This window comes from Caloenas nicobarica, chromosome 19 (genome assembly GCF_036013445.1).
Source record: "Caloenas nicobarica isolate bCalNic1 chromosome 19, bCalNic1.hap1, whole genome shotgun sequence".
NCBI lineage: Eukaryota > Metazoa > Chordata > Aves > Columbiformes > Columbidae > Caloenas > Caloenas nicobarica.
The window spans coordinates 5,909,174-5,927,748 of NC_088263.1; the positions used below are offsets into that span (position 1 = coordinate 5,909,174).

General features: G+C 63.7%; 2 protein-coding genes across 2 annotated transcripts; both read left to right on the forward strand.

Annotated features, from left to right (window-relative positions):
* On the forward strand, positions 1-4,912 carry AK1 (adenylate kinase 1). The gene is made up of 7 exons (XM_065648544.1): positions 1-46; positions 1,684-1,726; positions 2,752-2,787; positions 3,243-3,406; positions 3,626-3,742; positions 4,193-4,384; positions 4,690-4,912. The coding sequence occupies exons 2-7, from the start codon at positions 1,717-1,719 to the stop codon at positions 4,753-4,755; spliced, it is 585 nt and encodes a 194-aa protein (XP_065504616.1). The 5' UTR covers positions 1-46; positions 1,684-1,716; the 3' UTR covers positions 4,756-4,912.
* Positions 4,913-7,633: 2,721 nt separating this feature from the next.
* ENG (endoglin) lies at positions 7,634-18,346 on the forward strand. Its single transcript, XM_065648568.1, has 15 exons — positions 7,634-7,742; positions 11,749-11,906; positions 13,774-13,908; positions 14,495-14,657; positions 14,852-15,026; positions 15,239-15,380; positions 15,618-15,792; positions 15,875-16,017; positions 16,141-16,278; positions 16,647-16,691; positions 16,795-16,905; positions 16,999-17,244; positions 17,417-17,480; positions 17,583-17,684; positions 18,143-18,346. Exons 1-15 carry the CDS (start codon positions 7,685-7,687, stop codon positions 18,259-18,261), a joined length of 1,974 nt encoding a protein of 657 aa, XP_065504640.1. The 5' UTR covers positions 7,634-7,684; the 3' UTR covers positions 18,262-18,346.
* Positions 18,347-18,575: the final 229 nt, after the last annotated feature.

Below are 18,575 nucleotides of genomic sequence, written 5' to 3' on the forward strand. Positions count from 1 at the left end.
CAGGACAGCAGGCAGCTGCCCGCGCTGCCCGGCCCCGCTCCCCGAGGTCAGTGTCCCCCCGCCCGGCCCCGCTCCGGGGGGTCCCGCTGCCGCAGCCCTGCCCGAGCCCGCTCTTGTGTTGGGGGGGGGTCACTGCGGCACCGATGTTTGGAGGGGGGGGCTGTGCCCGGCGCTGCTGCACGGCCGGTAGCACCGGCTGGGAACGGGGGGGGCATTGCAGGGGGTGCTAGAGCCATTGCAGGGGTGCTGGGGGGCATGGTGAGGGCATTGCATGGGATGCTGGGGGCGTTGGTGCTGAGGGGTTTGCATGGGTGCTGGGGGCATTGCAGGGCATGCTGGGGGGCTTGCATGGGGTGCTAGAGCTATTGCATGGGTGCTGGGGGCATTGCATGGGATGTGGGGGGCGTTGGTGCTGGGGGGCTTGCATGGGTGCTGGAACAACTGCAGGGTATACTGAGGGGCTTGCATGGGGTGTTGGGGGGCTTGCATGGGTGCTGCAGCCATTGCGGGGGTGCTGGGGGGATTGCAGGGGTGCTGGAGCAGCCCAAGCCTAGGCCTGGGGTCCCAGGGGGTGCAGCTGGATGCCAAGGGAATGGGGTGGTGGATGGGGGTGTGCAAGGGATACGTTGGAGCTGGGATGAGATTGGTGAGAGCACCATGAGGTGCATCCCGTGAAGGCCTTTGGGGAGTCCCCAGCCATACTGCACCCCCCAACCCAGCCCCCTCCCCAGCCCCATCCCACTGTGCTCCCCAGTCAGCACACGCTTCCCATCTCCTCGTGACTGGACATCTCCACATCACCCTCACCCCGAGCCCATCAGCCCAGCACTGTGCTGGATCAGGCCCCAAACCCACACCAAGGGCCAGGGGTGCTCTCACTGCCCTGTGGCCCTGCCGAGGTCGGTGCAGCCATCCTGGAGATCGGTACCCCCCACAGTTGGGGACCCTGGGGGTCCTCCACCTTCCCAGCCCCCCCAGACCCACCCCGTAGGGACCATCCCATGGCTTCAGCCCTGTGGGACGTGACCCGGTGCCGGTTTCAGCCGTACTTCACCTCTGCCCTTTCCCAGCTGTAACTCAACCTCATCAGCGGCTGCCGGCTCGTTTGGCCCCATCCCAGCGCCCTGTCCTGCCGGTTTGGGGTGACACACCACAAACAAGCAGGTTGGGTGCCACAGGGCTGGGTGCGGGCAGGTGGAGTGGCCAAACACCTGCTACAAGGTGATGGGCGTGCAGTGGGGTGCTGCAAGCCCCCCCGTAGGGTACCCCCTAAAAAACCAGCCCAGAGGGAGCTGGGGGGATGCTGCCTCCATCACTCAGTGTCCCAGTGACACCGCTCAACCCGAGCTGTTTTCCGGCTGCCAGGTGGCACCCTGGGCATGGGGATGTGGTCAGGGCAGGGGAGGAAGCCCGTAACGTCACTGCGTGTCACCTGGCATGGGGAAGCCCTTACCGCAGCCGGATGGGGCGGGTGGCTGCCGGGAGCCAGGTACGTGATGGCCAGGGGAGCACAGGCACTGAGTTCCCTGTTTGAAGGCCAAGCTGCGGTCAGGTCTTCAACCCCTGCCAACAGTGGGACAGAAGACCTGACCCCCATCTTGGCCATGGAGCTGGACACTGGCCTTGGGGACCTGTGTGTCTCTGCAGTGCTGAGTTTTTCATCCTGCTCTTCTTCCCTCACAGCCTGAAGTGCTCCTGTGCCTGGACCACGACAGCATGTCAACAGGTGAGTGCTCTGTCCCCCTCGCATCCATCCCTTTGTCTCCCTTGGTCCCTCTTGCATCCATTCTCTTGGTCCCCCCTGCATCATCTTCCCTAAATCCCCCTGTCTTCCTTGTATCCAGTCCCCTGCATCTGTCCCCCTTCCATCCCCCTTGGATCCATCCCATTTGTCGCTTGTATCCATCCCATCTGCCCTGCTTCCATCCCTTCCCTCCATCCCCCTTCTGTTCCTTCCCCATGTCCTCCCCTTGCTTCCCTTCCCTCTGTCTGTCCCCCGTGTCCCTCTAGCCCCTCAACGTGTCCCATGTCCCCTTGGTTCCTGCCAGCACTTGGCTCTGTCCCCAGCCCTGAAGATCGCCAAGTGCCAGAGGAGTTGAAATTTCAGCCAGCTGTAATCAGGAGATGGGAGAGCGGCCCTGGAGCAGCTTGGCTTTATTTTTAGCTCAGCCTCCCACCCCAGGCATCAGACCCCGGCGTCGCCCCGCGCCATGGCTGGTGTCAAGGGACTCTGTGCCTGGGTGCTGAGCAGGGAATAGGGCATTTAGTGCCACCTGCACATCGGCCACCAGGCCCAGGGACCGATGCTGGGGTTCAGGGACTGCTGGGGGTCATGGCAGGCGCTCGAGGTGGCCATGCCAAGCCGAGTCTGCCACAACCTCCATTAGCCCGCCGGGCTGACAAACCGTCCACAGGGACGGACATGGCCGGTCCCCACCCACCTGCAGTGGAGCCATGGACAGTGACAGTTCCCAGGACACCATGCGGCAGTGGGGTTCCAGCCCCATGGCTATGCTGCCATGGGGTGTTTGTGCTCGACCACATCCAGCCCAGCCGTGACCTGCTCAGGTGACGAGGACAAGGGGGACACGTGGCTGCTTCCCACTTTATCTTTATTCCCCAGGGGCCTGGGGTGGGTCCCCTCCATCCCCAGGGACACCTGCCGTGGATTGTGCCCCGCCCCGGGGAGAACTGAGTCCCCAGCATGCTTTCTGTCTTTTGACAATTACTTATTTTCTTTCTCTCCCTCAGAAAAGCTCAAGCACCACAAAATCATCTTCGTGGTGGGTAAGTTGGTGTCTGGGTCCTGCCGCTGGTGGGGTTGAGGTCACGGTTCAGCTCCGTCCCCCCGCACCAGGGTTGGGGGGCTGTTGAGACTGATAGGGCACCTGGGGTGACAGTATCTGGGGTGATGTGGCAGTAAACAGCTGGGAGGTGATGTCCTGGGTGCCATCAGGCAGTGGTGATGTCCTGGGTGCTGGTGGGTTGGTGATGGCCAGGTGCCAATGGGACAGTGACACCCAGGTGCCAGTTGCCAGCAGCCCACGCCACCCCCATGGACCTGGCATCCCCCAGCCCACCCCAGGAGCAGCTTTCCCACCATATCTGGCGCTAGGCTTGGGGACCCCTCCCCATCTCACCAGGCTCTGGGGTCTCCTGTGGGTCTGTGTTGCTGCTTCCATCTGCCTCTCCAGCTCCTTACCTGTGGGATGGGGCACATGTGGCCATCGTGTGACTTGCAGGTGGCCCCGGCTCGGGGAAAGGGACCCAGTGTGAGAAGATTGTGCAGAAATATGGCTACACCCACCTCTCCACGGGGGACCTGCTGCGGGCAGAGGTCAGCTCAGGCTCGGAGCGGGGCAAGAAGCTGCAGGCCATCATGGAGAAGGGGGAGCTGGTGCCCCTGGTGAGTCCACTTGGGCCAACGGCTGCTGCAGGTGGGGGCATGTGGGCAGAAGTGGCTGTGGGAACACCAGATACCACAGTGATGGTTGGCATGTGGCCTGGGGACACCTCCATCCCTGCCACCCCGAGGGGAAGTTGCGGCGGGGACTGGGGGCACTGGGTGCTGGGGGAGGCCACGTTGTCCCACGTCAGCCCTGGCAGCTCTGTCCCCTCTCCCCAGGACACGGTGCTGGACATGCTGAGGGACGCCATGGTGGCCAAAGCGGACGTGTCCAAGGGCTTCCTCATCGACGGCTACCCCCGCGAGGTGAAGCAGGGAGAGGAGTTTGAGAAGAAGGTGAGTGCTGGTGCCATGCCGTGCCACCTGCCATCCATGCAGAGGGTCTCAGTGGTGCCACCAGCAGCCCGGCCTCCCTATCCCAGCAAAGATCCCATCCCAACAGGGTCCCAGCAGGTCCCCCTGCCTTGGGGACAGCGCATGCCCTGGGTACAGTTTGGGGACATCTCTTCAGGATGTCATCAGGCTGACAGAAGGTGACCATGGTGCTGGCATGATGGTGATGACAGAGAGCCAGGGCTTGGCCATGGTGTCCCTTTGTTCCTCCGTGTAGATCTGGGGCCACAGGGACTGTTCTGGTGTCCCAGTTGCCCCCAGACCCATGCAGAGGGAGGCAGAGGATGGCACGGGGACATCTGTGACCTCCATGCTCACCACCACCATCTCCCCAAACCAAACCAGACCCGTGGTGGCTCAGTGCGGTGACAACCACGTCTGCCCTGCCCACAGATCGGCCCCCCCACACTGCTGCTCTACGTGGATGCGGGAAAGGAGACGATGGTGAAACGGCTGCTGAAGCGAGGCGAGACCAGCGGGCGGGTGGATGACAATGAGGAGACAATCAAAAAGCGTTTGGAGACCTACTACAAGGCCACCGAGCCCGTCATCGCCTTCTACAAGAGCAGAGGCATTGTCCGCCAGGTAAGCAGGGATATGGGTGATGCCAGCATCCTCCAGCCCCATGGCGTGGGGTGCACGTGGGAGGGGAAATGATGGATAGGGATGATGAAGGAAGGGGGAGAAACTCAGTCCATGCTCATTTGTGGTGGGCTTGATCCCTTGGAGCCTGCTGCACCCTCCAGTTCCCAACACAGAGACCCGCTCTGAGGATGGCCCTGCACCTCTTTGCCCTAAGTTAGCCACAATCTCCCCACCCGTGGCCAAAATCCATCCCTGGAAGAGCTCCTCAGTGACCCCCCCTCCCCAGCTAACCCCTCTGCACCCAGCTCAACGCCGAGGGCTCCGTGGAGGAGGTTTTCCAGCAGGTCTGCTCCCACCTCGACAAACTGTAGCCGACCCCCCCGGCCCCACTCCCCCCTCGGCGTGCTCCGGCAGAGACAGCGGAAGCGGCTTTATCCTGTTTTCGTGGACGGAGCCGTGTGGAGGAAATTTCAAGGACATTGTGTTTGGCTCTTTCCCGTCTCTCCCCAGTAAAGTTCACTTTAATGAGCCCAGACTTTATCTTTTTCTTCTGTCGCAGGAAATGAGTTTTTCTTTCCAGAGATTTTTTTCTTTCCTCCCCCTTGTCTCCCTCCACAGCCCCTCTGGAGCTGATTAAGGGCAGGAAGTGGGTGTTTATCCCGCTGGGGCAGCGGGATGCTGCCCTCTGAGGAAAGAAGGGAGCATCCCGGCTGCTTGCCCCGGCTTCCCAGTCCCTGGGTTGCGGGAGCCTGTGGCTGCGTGTGCCCGGTCCTGCTCACCCTGATCCCATCCCACTTGCTGGACCCCCTTGTGCTCTGGCTGTGTGTCCCTGAGCCATATCCTGCTCATCCGTCCCTTCCCAATGCTCTCCCACAGGCTGACAGGGGCTGGAGGGGCTCGGATTCAGACCCCGGGCTGGGTTGGGGGATCTCCAGCACTTTCACACTTCGGCGTTTCCGTGTTTCTTTTGTCCATCAGGGTTTCTTGGGGTATGTGGTGGCTGCAACGTGGTGTTTCGAGGTGGCACAACGCCCTGGAGTGGGGTGCTCCCTGCCCTGCTGTGCCTGGGCACCCACTGCCATCGGTGCCACCCTGTATGGGGATACCCAGCTGAGCCCGGCCACCAGGCTGGGTGTCCTTGTGGGTGGGGGACAGGGTGGGTGTCCTTATGGGGATGAGTCGCGGGGCCCCAGCAGACAGGCATTTGGGGGTGCTGGTGTTTGGGATGGGGATTTGGGGTCTCCCTGGCACCCACAGACCTGCCCAGGCATGATGCCACAGCAGAGGGGCTGCAGTGGGGTTTACCCAGCTACACTGAGGGCAGGAGACAGCAGAGGCACAACCCCCCGCAGGGCCCCCCACCACTCGATTTTGGGCTGCTGGGAGCTGGGCCCAGAGCCAGGGGGCTGGGGGAGGCCAGGGAGGCGGCGGGGCCAGGGGCAGCCGAGGCCACGGGGCCAGGGCGGAGGAAGGAAGCAAGTGGGAAAAAACAAAAATCCCCGAGAAGAAAATCCAAACTCGCCAGGCTCCGACATCAGCCTGGTGCCCAGGGGGTGAAGGAGCCACCGGCAGAGCCCGGGGCACTGCGGGGCGCAGCCGGGAGGGAAGGATGCGGCCATCCGGCCAGGGCTGGGACACTGCCAGCACTGCTGAGCTGGGGACGGGGGGACAGGAGAGACAGGCGGTTTGGGATGCTACAGCCTAAAGCCATGCAGTGGGGAGTAGGGTGACCCATCTCCCATGTGCCTGCAGCCTTCTTTGGGTGTGCTGTGAGTGTGCCTCAGTTTCCCCAGGTGGTGAGCAAGGTGAGGGTGCTGGGAGGGGGGACACCACAGTACCCAGCAGGACTGGGCTCCCTGCCCTCCCTCCCCAGCATGGCCCCTGGGTGTTTCGTTATGGAGTTTTGGATGTTTCGGATTATTTTCCTCTGGCTGGAAAGCCTGAGGCCTCCCTGTGAGCTGTAAGGGGGGGAAAGATGCTGTGCTGGGGCTGAACCAAATGCACAGAGTGGCACGCACTGGCACCTCGCAGTCACAGCCACCCTCCCATCTGTCACCCTGTCACCGCCAGTCCGGGGCCCAGCACCAAGAGCCTCTTGCTCATTGCACTGCAGTGTCACTGCGGAGAGAGGGCTGCAGAAGGGCCAGGGATGCCTGTACTTGGTCTCGGTCCTCATCCCTGTCCCCATCCCCGGGAGAGCACCCGTCCCCGCGGTCCCCAGGAGATGGCAGTGCTCTGTCATGGGAGATGTCTGCTGCTCACCTCAAGGTCAGGGATGTCTCCGGGGACATCCTGGCTGGTGGCAACAGGCCTCCTTGGCTTCCCTGGCAGGTCCCCATGCCATCCTCCTGCCCATGAGGATGGCGATCACCTCCGGGGGGCTGCACCCAGCCCCAGAACGAGGCTCCCAGCCCCACCATTAGTTGTGTGAGAGCTCTCGCCATGGGCAGCAGCCACTGGCACATGCGAGAGGAATGGGACAGGGGTGCAGGGGTGGTCTCCTGGGTGCCCCCAGCCACCCCATGGCTCCAACGTTGGTGGTGCTTCACTGTGATCCCCTCACCCAGGCAGCTCTGTCTTTGGGGACCTCCCACCCCCAAACCTGCCAGCCAGGCGGGGGTGTCCAGTCGGGGGTGTCCAGGCAGTCCCCAGCAGTGTCCTGGCCAAGAGTACAGGCAGGCAGCTGTGCTGTGGTACCCTCTGCCTGCCCCATGGCCCCAGATTGGCCATCCAGGGTCATGGGGCTGTCATGGGCCTGCGACATGGTGACCCGGCTGATGTGCTGGCTGGGGGCAATGTGGGCTGTATGTTGGGATGCCATGAGGCACCCCTGGCACCATCACTTGGGGCAACCATCTCCTAACTGTGTGAGTCAGGCTCTGCTGCAGCAGTGTGCATGGACACATTTTGGGGGGCACACCCCACCCGGTCACTTCCAAACTCCCGTGTCCCACCCCTCTGCTCACCAGGGCCAGCCAAGGGGCGTCCCTGCGGACACCCACCCCGGGCGCCTGTGCCCCCGCGGCGCTCCAGGCACTTCCAGCGCTCCCCTCCGGAGGTGATGCCCTGCACTGCGCCGTGGGGAAACTGAGGCACGGCGCCTCCCGGAGGGGAGGACCCCCATCTCCCCCCACGTTGTGGGCGGCTACCGCCGCCCCCCCGCCGCCGGCACGGCCCCAGCGCCGCCAGCGGCATTTCCTCCCGGCTCGGAGCCGCGCCGCCCGCGGACCCTCCTCCGAAGGGAGTCGGTTTCCTGCCGCCGCCGCCGCCCGGCACTCGGCGCTGGCTCCCGGGGAGGACATGGGCCCCCGCGCCGCCCCGCTCCTGCCGCTGCTGCTGGCCCTGCTGGGCCGCCCGGGTGAGTGGGGCTGGGGGGGACACCGAGATGGGACCTCCGGGATGGGACCTCTGGGATGGGACGCCCGCCGGCGGGACGCACCGGTGACTCCGTCCCGGAGCAGCCCGGGCTTGGTGGGGTCTGAGTCCCCGTGGGGTGGTGGGTTTGCGGGTGAAGAGGTCCCGGCTGTGCTGGCACGGGCAGTGTCACCCCTGGGAACCCCTCGGGAGAGAAGGGGTTGGGGGACAGCCCTGAAGGTGGGAAACGTCAACCCCCCTCAGCCCCAGGGAGGAACCCACAGCACAGCCCTGCCGCTCCCCGGGACCCCCGAAATCCAGGCTGCGTCACTGGGGTTTGCGGGTGTCGAAGGCACCGCCGCTGCTCCCGGCAGAGGCAACGGCACCCGGGGAGGGCTGGGGTGACTTCCGTGGCCTCCTGTCACTGCGGGGTTTGTGAGTCAGAGGGAGCTGGGGACATGGAACGGGAAAAACCCTGTAAAGCCCCGTGTCAGCCATGGGGACGGAGCTGGGGGCTCGTGAGCACCCGGAGCAGTCGGGCAGGGAAGCACTAAAGCCACCCCAGGGTCCCTGCAAAGCCACAGGAGGAATTTCAAGGAGGGACAGAATTGGGGACACGCATGACAGATGGAAGGCAGGGAGCTGGGGGACCTGGGGACACGAGTCACTGGTGGAGGGAAAGGGAACTGGGAGGGAGCGGGGAGGCTGGGGCCAGTGGCACAGCCTGTCCCGGCTGGGTCAGTCCGTGCCGGCCACCACGGGGGCCAGCGCCGATGGGTGCTGCTGGGGTCCCTGCTGCCGGGCTCGGCGCCCGCTCCCTGCCTGCTGTCACCCCCGGTCACTGCCCCGCAGCTGTGGCAGGCTGTCCCTGTCCAGTGAGGCTGTGCCATATGGGCCATGTCCCCTCTAGCTGTGCCATACGGTCCCCATCCTGCGCAGCTGTGCCACAAGGTCCTTGGCTCCCGTAGCTGTGCCATACAGTCCCCGTCTTATGGCTGTACCATGCGATCCCCATCCTACATAGATGTGCAATAAGATCAGGGTCCTATGTAGCTATGCAATACAGTCTCTATCGTATAGCTGCGCCATATGGTCCGCATCCTGTTTAGTTGTACCACAGAGCCCCTGTCCTCCCTGTGATGTATAGTCCCTATACCACACAGCTTGTCCTACACAGCTGTGCAATATCACCTCTGTCCTACATAGCTGTGCCACGCAGTCTGTGTCCTTTGTATTTGTCCCTTACAGTCTCCATCTTATATGGCTGTGCTATATGGCTGAGTCCTATGTAGCTATGCCATGTGATCCCCATCCTGAGTAGCTGTGCCATATGGTCCCTGTCCTATATGGCTCTGCTATATGGTCCTCATCCTACATAGCTGTGTTATACACTCCCCATCCTACATAGCTATGTCATACTGTCCCTGTCGTGTGCTGCTGTGTAATGTGGTCCTTATCCTAACTGTGCTATACACTCCCTAGCCCATGTAGCTGTGCCACACGGTCCCTGTCCTATGTAACTGCAATGCAGTCTCTGTCCTATGTACCTGTGGTATACAGTCTGTCATATATGGCTGTGCCTGTATGGTCCCTGTCCTGTGTAGCTCTTCCATATAGACCATGTCCTATTCGTCTGTGCTATGTCATCTTCAACCTATGCAGCTGTGCTATATAGTCCTCATCCTATGTGACTGCCATATCGTCCCTATCCTATGTTGCTGTGTTATGTAGTCCCTGTCCTGTGTAGCTGTGCTATACAGTCCCCATCCTATGTAGCTGTGCCATGTGGTCCCCGTCCTGCCCAGCTGTGCCATACAGGCCATGTCTTGTCCAGCTGCTGCCTCTCCCCTGCAGACACCTGTGGGGCTGGAGGTGCCCATGGTGAGCACAGTGTCGGGGGGTGCAGAGTGCAAGTGAAGTGCCATGGAACCTCATGGACACAGCAGCCTGCCAGATGGGGGGGACAAAGTCCCCACCAGCAGGGACCAGCGTTGCTCCCCGCAGGGTGAGCACAGTGCTGGGTTCTCCCTTCCCGTCTCTGGGCAGAGGCCACTCAGTGCCTGGCTGATTTACAGAGGGACAGGAATGACATCGCCTGTATCAGCCCCAAAGCCTCATCCCATCTGAGCCCTGATGCCACCTCCTCATGGTCCAAAAACCCAGTGGTGGCTCGGAGGGTGACAACTCCCCCTCAAGTTTGCAGCACAGGGTCCATCTTCATTCCTGACCTGGGCTGAGACCGGCCGGCTCATTACACAAGTGCCAAGGCGGCACAGCCGGATGCCGGGATGCTGGAGCGGCACTGCCCGTCCCATGGGGCATCCTGTGCCACTGGAGCCACCCTGGCCCAGCCTGGCACCCCTGGGCATTGCTCTCTGCCCATGGCCTTTGATCTGCTCCCCAAAACCCAGCAATTGCCCCCCCAGTCCCCAAACCCCCAGGGAGCCGTTGTTGAACCATCCCAGTCTTGGCTGTGCTGAAGTGAGGGAGAAAGCAGGCGGCTGGAAAAACATAAAGTGGATTTTCTTTCTTCCTTTTTATTTTTTTCCCTTTCCCGGAGTACAAAAATAACAGTGCCCTTATCTGATCGTCCTGGGCGGCCCAGCTGAGCCCCCTTATCTGATCCTGACATAATACTGGAGCCCGCTGCTGCCTTCCCTGGGGACAGACGGTGCCCAGCTGGCACCACTGCCCCGCGTCCCCTCCGCTGGCATCCCTGCCCTGCACTGGGGACGAGCCTGGCCATGTCCCCAAGCCCTGCCTGATGTCCTCACGGGATGCTGCCGGAGGTGTGACGAGCTGCTCGTCCTTTGCCCAGCCGTGCCGGCGGCCACGTGGCCGTGCCCAGTGCCGTTGAGGCAGGAGCAGAGGGGAAGAGGGATGCAGCCTGTGGCGCCCAGATAAGCGGCTGTTTATCTTCCTCCTGATGCTGCCGGCCACACGGCCGCCGCGCCGAGGGGAGGAAGCGCCGGACAATAGGTGGGCCCGCGGCAGCGTCACCGGGGGGGGGTCTGTGCCATGACCCTGCTGCCGCGGTCACACCACCCCGATGGCGAGACACAGGCTGGGGATGTCGTGATGGGCACGATGTGGCATGGGTGGCCCTTTGCTGGCTGCTGCATCCCAAAACCTTGATGACGGGAGCATCACACCCTCCATCCCTGCTCCCCATGGAGGCGGCTGGGTAGCCCTGGTGTGGGGTCCTGTAACCTCCTGGCGCGGTGGCTGGTGCCAGGATGGGATGGGGCTCAGGGACCACCTCTAAAGAACGCAGCACCCCAGGCACTGTGTACCCCTGGGGAGCCCCCACCCACAGCTGTGGGGCTCCATCCTGCCCAGCCCCTGCAAGGGACACCCATGGGTTCAAACAGGTCCTCAGGACACCTCCCAGCACAGGGGGCAGCTCAAGGACAGCCTGGCCGCAGCAGGGCTGCCCAGGGCAGGGGAAATAGCTGAGGCAAACGGGGATTTACAGGATCAGGCCTTCAAACGGCTGTTTGCACTCAGGATTTCCCTTGGCAGCCGCTCGCTGGCCCCGCTCACTCCTGCGCCACGCAGGGGGTTCGGGATGGGGCGAAGCTCACGCCTCGGCGCCCACAGAGGATGAGCTTTACGGCCATTTCCATACCTGAGCTTCCCCTCTTCCTGCGGCATGGGGGAGTGTGGGGGGGTTTCCGCCACCGCCCCAGCCTTCGGGGCAGCCGGGTGCGAGTTTTGGCAGGCAGCAGTGCCGAGCGAGGACAGCGGATTTTTCCAGCCCGGATCCAAGGGTCATTAACGTGATCACGGCGGGGGCCAGCAGTGGCAGACGAGCCCCAAGCAAACACGTAGCAGATGGTCCCGCGGGCGCTGTGCCAGCGGCAGGGCTGCGGTGATGCCGTGTTGGGGACACGGGGGCAGCACCGGGGCTGGCGTTGCATTGCAGCCCCCTCCTACATCATGTCCCTCCCCGTGTTGTGTCACCCCACGTCTGTATGACGGGGACCGATGGTCTCTTGTGTTCCATCCAGATGCTGGGAGAGCCGAGGGCTGCGACTTGCAGCCAGTGATGGCGGAGCCACCCATCACTCTGTCCTACGCCACCAGCACGGTGCCGTGGGGCTGTGTCAGCAGCAGCTCGGTGGGCACTGACCGCGAAGTCCATGTCCTCAGCGTCAAGTGGTCCAAGGTGAGCGAGCGGGGTCCTGGCGCTTGTCACCATGGCACTGTCACCCCAGCACTGTCACCCCAGCACTGTCACCCCAGCACTGTCCCTGCCTGTCAGGGTGTCTCGGCTGTCAAAACCATTTCCTCTAACTAAGGAGCAGTGAGAGCACCCAGATTAACCTTTCCTATGGTGCTTTCACTGAGCTTCCCCTCCCAGCGCAGCTGCGGATATTTCTCGCCCTGATGGGGATTTAAAGTCTTTAGAGGCAACTTTTTTAACAGCCCCCGCTGCCGGGGCTGTCCCTGCAGGGGATGTCCCAGGAACCCCTGTTTCTCTGGGGAGGTGGCTTGGTCCCAGCTCAGGAGCAGGGCAGAGCCATGGGCTCTGATGGGGACCACGCCGGGGAGAGAGGGAGGGAAGGATGGAGGGAGGAAAGCACATCACTTGATGATGACCGAGTGGAAACCTGGCTGCCAGCGTTTGCATGGCCTGCCAAGGGGTGATAACCGTGTCGTGGGTGTCCCGGGCAGGTTTCGGGGGTGGGGGCTGCAGAGCAGCAGCAGGGCTGGGGCAGCATCCCTGGCTGGCACTGCTGCTGGGTTGTGCTGGCGCATGGATTTGCACCAGCATGTGAGTTTGTACCAGCACATGGGTTTGCACAACTGCTCTGCAGCATGGCATGGCTCCCCTGGCGCTGGCTGAGCCCCGGCAAACCCAGCACCCGATTTTGGCTCAGACTTGGGCCGCCTGGCGCCACACTCCCCCTGCCACCACCTCCCAGCTCTCCCAGTTCTGCTTTTCAGGGGGAGGCGGGAGCTGAGCTGGGATCCACTGGGGAGGGTGGGTTTTGCAAGGGCCCCTGTGCCATGGCCTGGTGTGACCTGGCCCTGGCACCTCGGCGCCAAGGCTGGGGTGCCCCAGGGTTGTCACCGGCGGCGGCGGGGGACACGCACTGATGTCACAGCAGTGGCACCAAGCCCTGTGGCGCATGGGGGAGCCAGGCAGGGACGCGGCTCCACTTATAGAAGAATTACTGGAAGCTGCTTTCTATAAGCAGATCCCCACGATGCATTAAAAAAAAGAAAAAAATAACCTGAAAGGCGGCGGCGGGGCAGCGGCGAGGCTCCCGCCGCTCGCGCAGCCGAACAATGGAGCGCCGCAAAACACGAGGCAGGAAAAACAGCCGCCGGCTCCTCCTCGACGCACGGGGCCACCCGGGGTCCCCGGCCACCCACGCTGGCCGCAGGGCCACAGCCAGGTCAGGATGCCCACAGGTCCGTCCCGCCGGCCCCACACTGGCAGCTGCCTCCCCCCGCCCTGGTTTTCCCTGCTGCCGCCTGGCTCAGCACTTTTGCAGCAATGATTCAGGTAGTGGTTGCCAAACTTATCACCTGGTGTTTTGGCTTCCCCAGCTGGATGTGTGGCTGGAGGCAGCCGGGCAGTGCTGGCCGCGGGGAGCGATGCGTGCCGCTGCTTTGCCTCCAGCATCCCTGTGTGCCAGTACAGCCAGTCCCAAGCCTGGAGCGGCTGCATGATACTGGGACCAGGCTGGGAAACCCTCAGGGCAATGTCCCAGTGCCTGGTTTGTCAGTGGGAGATGCCACGGTACCCGCAGTGGGGATGCTCCAGTGCCCAGAGTGGGAAAGCTGGGGTGTCCTCCCCCCCCCACTATGGGTACACATCCATGTGGCATCTCTGCATCTCCCTGCCTGCTCCCTAAACCCGGCCACTGCTGCCTCCTGCGTGACTCGTGCTCTGGGCCAGCCAAGGGCTGTCCCTGCTGCCTCTGGTGCTGGGGACAGGTGGGGTGACCGGGGGGACAGGCAAGGAGGTGACAGCAATTGGGGCAGGGTGGCTGCAGTGGTGATGCTCTCCCTGTCCTCCCCAGGTCTCTGCCTTTCCACTGAATGTGTCTGTCACACCGCGAGCTGGCACCTGTACCAAGCCAGCGGTACTTGTCCTCCTGTGTGACCGCTGCTTGGCCACCATCACCTCCTCGTGCCCAGACCTGCTCGTCCGCACCGTGAGTGTCGCAACCTTTGCGGGGGGCAGCAGGGCTGGGGCCATCCCTGGAGATGTTTTGGGAAGTGTCCCTGGAGGAGACTGGTCCTCCATCCCCAGAGATGATGCTCGTGGTGCCCTGGGGAGGAGGTGACACGCTTGGTGGCTGCTGGTGACGCTGAGCACGGGGCTGGCTGGGCAGGGAATGACGCACAGGGCTGGAAAAAGCTCCCGTTTCCTCCGGCCGGCGGGAGGAAGGTCAGGGATGGGATTTGGCTCCAGTGAGCTGAGCTGGGGCTGGGCGCTTTGTTAGCAAAATAAACCTCCTGCTTTGTTTGCAGCTAATAATAAAGTGGGCTGAGCTCCCCGCGTGCCGCCGGCCGCCCACACCGCTCCCAGCCCGTGCCCCAGAAAAAGCCCCTGTTTATCCAGGTTGACATCCCAGTCAAGATGGGGTCGGGGCTCCAGGGATGCCCACCTGGTTTAGCTTTACACCCGTATCCCCCATGCCAGGGGAAAGACTTGCCATGCTTTCCTGACACCAGCCCATGCCAGGGAGGGATGTGCCTCGCTGCTCGCTCTGGCTCAGGCTGCCACTTGCCCTGCAGGACGCCCACCTCAGCCTGGGGACCACCGTGACACTGGGACCTGAGCCACCCGTGGCCACCAGTGAGGGGCAGCTGCTGGCCTGGGCTCGAGGCACCTATGGGGGCATCACGTCCTACAGCGAGCTGCGGGACCCCCGCTGGGTCCAGCTCCGCCTGGGAGAAGGTATGTGAGGCTGGGGGCTGGCGTTGGGGGGACAGCGGGGCAGCGGTGCTCTTCCTATGCCTGAAGGGTGACAAACTGCTGGGCCAAAGCACAGTCCCAGGGGAGATGCTATGGCGACCAGTGTCACCTCGCCCCAAGCATCTCCCCACCCACTGAGCGCAGTTTGGCTTTGGTGACCCTCCCAACCTCTGCAGACGCCAGCAGCCCGCCAGACTGTGTCCCCCAGGAGCACTTCGACGCATCGCTGCACCTTGAGACCGAGGTCTTCTTCCACGGGGTGAAGGGCTGCTCGCGCAGGGACACCCAGAGTACCAGGGACAACCCGAGCACCAGGGCTGCCCACATCATCCGCCTGCAGCCCGAGCCCAGGTATCGCGTGGTGCTGGCAGTGGCAGGGTGATGGGACACGTGGTGGCATGGGTGATGGGACACGTGGTGGCACAGGTGGTGAGACATGCTCAGAGATGCTTGGGAAGGGATTGGGGTGTCCCACAGGCAGAGCCCCCCCCATCTCGAGGGGGCTACAGGATCTGCAGGCACAGGAAGCTGATCTGGGGTGGGGGGATCTCCTGGTTTTGCAGCTCCCTGGTCACAGAGGTGAACCTGTCCCTGAGCTGTCCTGAGAGAGCTGCGAGCAACCAGAGCAACCAGCTCCTCATCCTGCAGAGCCGGGCCAACCTCACCTGGTCCCTCTCCGTCAACAACTGCCACATCCAGTTCATGGTAGGGCTGAGTGGGACACGTGTGTGTGTATGCGTGTGTGTGTGTCCCGCCCTCGCCAAGGGGGCTGGTGGCGGGGGGGTGGCAGGACAGCACCTGGGGACATTGGGCACAGGGAGGTGACAGCCCCCTCGCTGTGAGCGCTCGTGACGGAGACCACCCCAGAAGCTGTCCCTGCCTTGAGTGTCCCCAGCTGTCCCCATCCCTGCTCAGCCACTCCCCCCATGCTGCCCCCCCCAGGCCTCCGGGAACTACAAGATCGCGCCCATCTCCTCGCTGCCGTTCCCCGGGGAGCTCCTGCCCGACACGGAGCGGGGCCTCATCGCCAAAGCCTTCGAGAAGAACTACAGCATCGTCGCCTCCTACTCCGTCATCCCCACCAGCGCACGTGTCAGCCTGGAGATCCAGGAGCACGGTGAGGCCCCCGGCGCCCTGGGGATGAGGGTGATGGGGGGTCCCACCGCCCCCGCTCAGCACCCCATCTCCCCATCCCACAGAGGCAGTCAGGAGGGTACCCACAACACCCACTCCCCCGGCCCCCACCGCATACTCACTGCCCAGCATGCTGCTGCTCACGCTCCAGCCCTGGAAGTGCACAGATGAAACTATGGAGATCATCATTGCCAGGTCCCACCTGGAGGTGAGGGCTGGGGAGGGGGTCCTGCTACCCATCAGCATCACCCAGGGGTGCTCTGGGTGCCCCGGGTGGGTGGCACGGGACTGTCCCCAGCCAGTGGGTGACCACCAGGTTCTTTTCTCCCAGCCCATCAAGGATGTGGTGAACATCACCCTGCGGGACAGCAGCTGCCAGGCAGAGAAAAACGCCACTCACTTCATGCTGAAAACCCCCCTCAGCCACTGCGGCACCTCGCTGGAGAGCAGAGGCCATGCCAACAATGAGGTGAGGGGGCTGGCGGGGGTGCTGCCCCCAGATCCGCTGACACCCCATGTGGGGCTTCAGTGATACCTGGTGGGGGCTTCTGCACTGGGACCTCCTTGATTCGTGTGGCTGGAAACATCCTGCTGTGGCCCAGGGCTGAGCCCTGTCACTGCGACTGGGTGCTGGGGGGTGCAGGCGGGACCCCCGCTGTCCCGTCCCATCCCAACCCAGGGTGGAACCCCCTTATCCCATCCCAGGGCAGGACGATCCCATCTCAATCCATCCTATCTTATCCCAGGGTGGGACCACCCCATCCCCTCCCATTGAGCACAAGAGACCCCAGCAGAGGGGAGCCCTTGGCTCACCCAACCTTCCTCACCTTCTCACAGCTCATCCTCAACCTGGCCAAGGGCACAGTGCTCCGGAGCGTGCGGGTAAGAGCCAGGTTTCCCGGCAGGTCCGGGGTGGGACCGCAGGAGGAGGGTGCTGCTGCCACCACCAGTGCCAGGGTGGCCTCAGCACTGTCCCCGCTCGCAGGTGGCTTTCCAGTGCAAGATCCCACGGGAGCTCTTCCTGCGCCTCTTCCCCACCGCCGCCTTCGAGGCCCCGCAGACAGAGCTGGAGATCAACAAGGAAACCTTTGTGCAGGTACCACCGCTGGCTTGGCATCACAGCTCAGAGAGTCAGGCTGTCCCCTGCCCAGTGAGACTCTGACGGCGTGTCCCCCGTGTCCCGCGGCAGGCGTCCATGCGGTGGGAGGACCACCCGGTGGACCTGCAGCTGAAGGAGTGCTGGCTGGCGGCGCCGGGGCGGGAGCCGGTGCTGCTGCTGCAGGGCGGCGAGGCGCGGGGCGCGGGGGTGGCCATGCTGGAGGGGCCCCCCAGCAGCCGCGGGAGGAAGATCTGGCGCTTCCGCTTCACCTACGCCATCCCGGAGGGCGGGCGCGTCCCCTTCTCCGCCACCCTCAAGTGCAAGGCTGGTTTGCAGGTCAGTGTAACGCCCCCCGCCATGCCGTGATGCCACCATGCTGGTCCTCACCATCACTGGTGCCAGCCTGCTGGGTTTGTCCCCAACCGCCAGGCTTTGCCACCTGGCCAGGAGCAGCATCCCTGGTCCCCAGCCCTGTCCTCCCCCCGTCTCACCCCAGCCTCCCCCACAGAACAACACCATCTTTGAGAAGGTCCTGGAGGTGACAGTGAAGGATGGCTGGCAGCTGCCCAACAGTGAGTTGGGGACAGGGGAGAGGGCTGGGGTGGGAATGGAGGTGGGAAGGGGACACCCCCTCCCTGAAGCGTGGTGATACTGATGGCCTCGTCCTCCCGCAGACCGTGGGCTGGGGCTGGCCGCCGTCCTGGGCATCACCTTCGGCGCCTTCCTCATCGGGGCTCTCCTCACCGCCGGGCTCTGGTACATCTACTCGCACACCCGTGAGTACCCCCCACCCCTGGGAACACCCGTGGTGGGATGGGGGAGCCACACACAAGTCCCCTGCTGGGTTGCCCATGTTCCCCACACCATCCCAAAGCCATCCGGCCGCGTGGGTGAGCGAGGGACCAAGCTCCTGCTTCACCATCATCTGCACAGCTCTCCTGGCGATGCCGGGGGGGTAATTACACCACTTGGGGTGGCCAGAGCGCCCTGGGGTCCCCTCCACTGCCCTGGGGTCCCCCTCGCCACCTGCCCTCCCTCTTGCTCACAGTGCCACTATGGTCACCTGTGCCCATCTCCTTCCTGGGGGCTCAGAGGGCAGCTGGGGAGCAATCCAGGAGGGTTTGCGCATGGGGGGGGCTGGAGGGTCCTGTGGGGATGAGCCGTGGCCCCCGCCAGCCGCCCTGAGTCTGGTTTCCCCTCGGCGTTTCTCCCCGCGGCGGGCGGCGTGAGCCAGGTCCCATCTCCAAACTGCAGCCGGTTTCCAGCACGGCCCCAGCGTCGGAGAGCAGCAGCACCAACCACAGCATCGGCAGCACCCAGAGCACCCCCTGCTCCACCAGCAGCATGGCCTGACCCCCCTGGGCCCCCCCGAGCCCACTCAGCCCCAGGCCACCGGACTTGGGGACCCGCCCCAACCCCATTAAGCCATTTTTTTTGCCGCAAATCTCAGGCCGAGCCCAGAGGGGGGCCTCCGTTACTCATTCAGTGAATGCTTTGGCCCCTCGAGGGCAGCCCGTGCTGGGGCGGGGGGCACCTGCAAGCCCCACCCAGGAGTTCCCCGATGCTGGGTGCACCGGGGAGGCGGATAGAGCAGCTACTGCCAAAGGCCCCCCAAGGCTCCCCATCAAATGGGGGGTGGGGCAAAAATGGGTGCCCCCAGGACATGC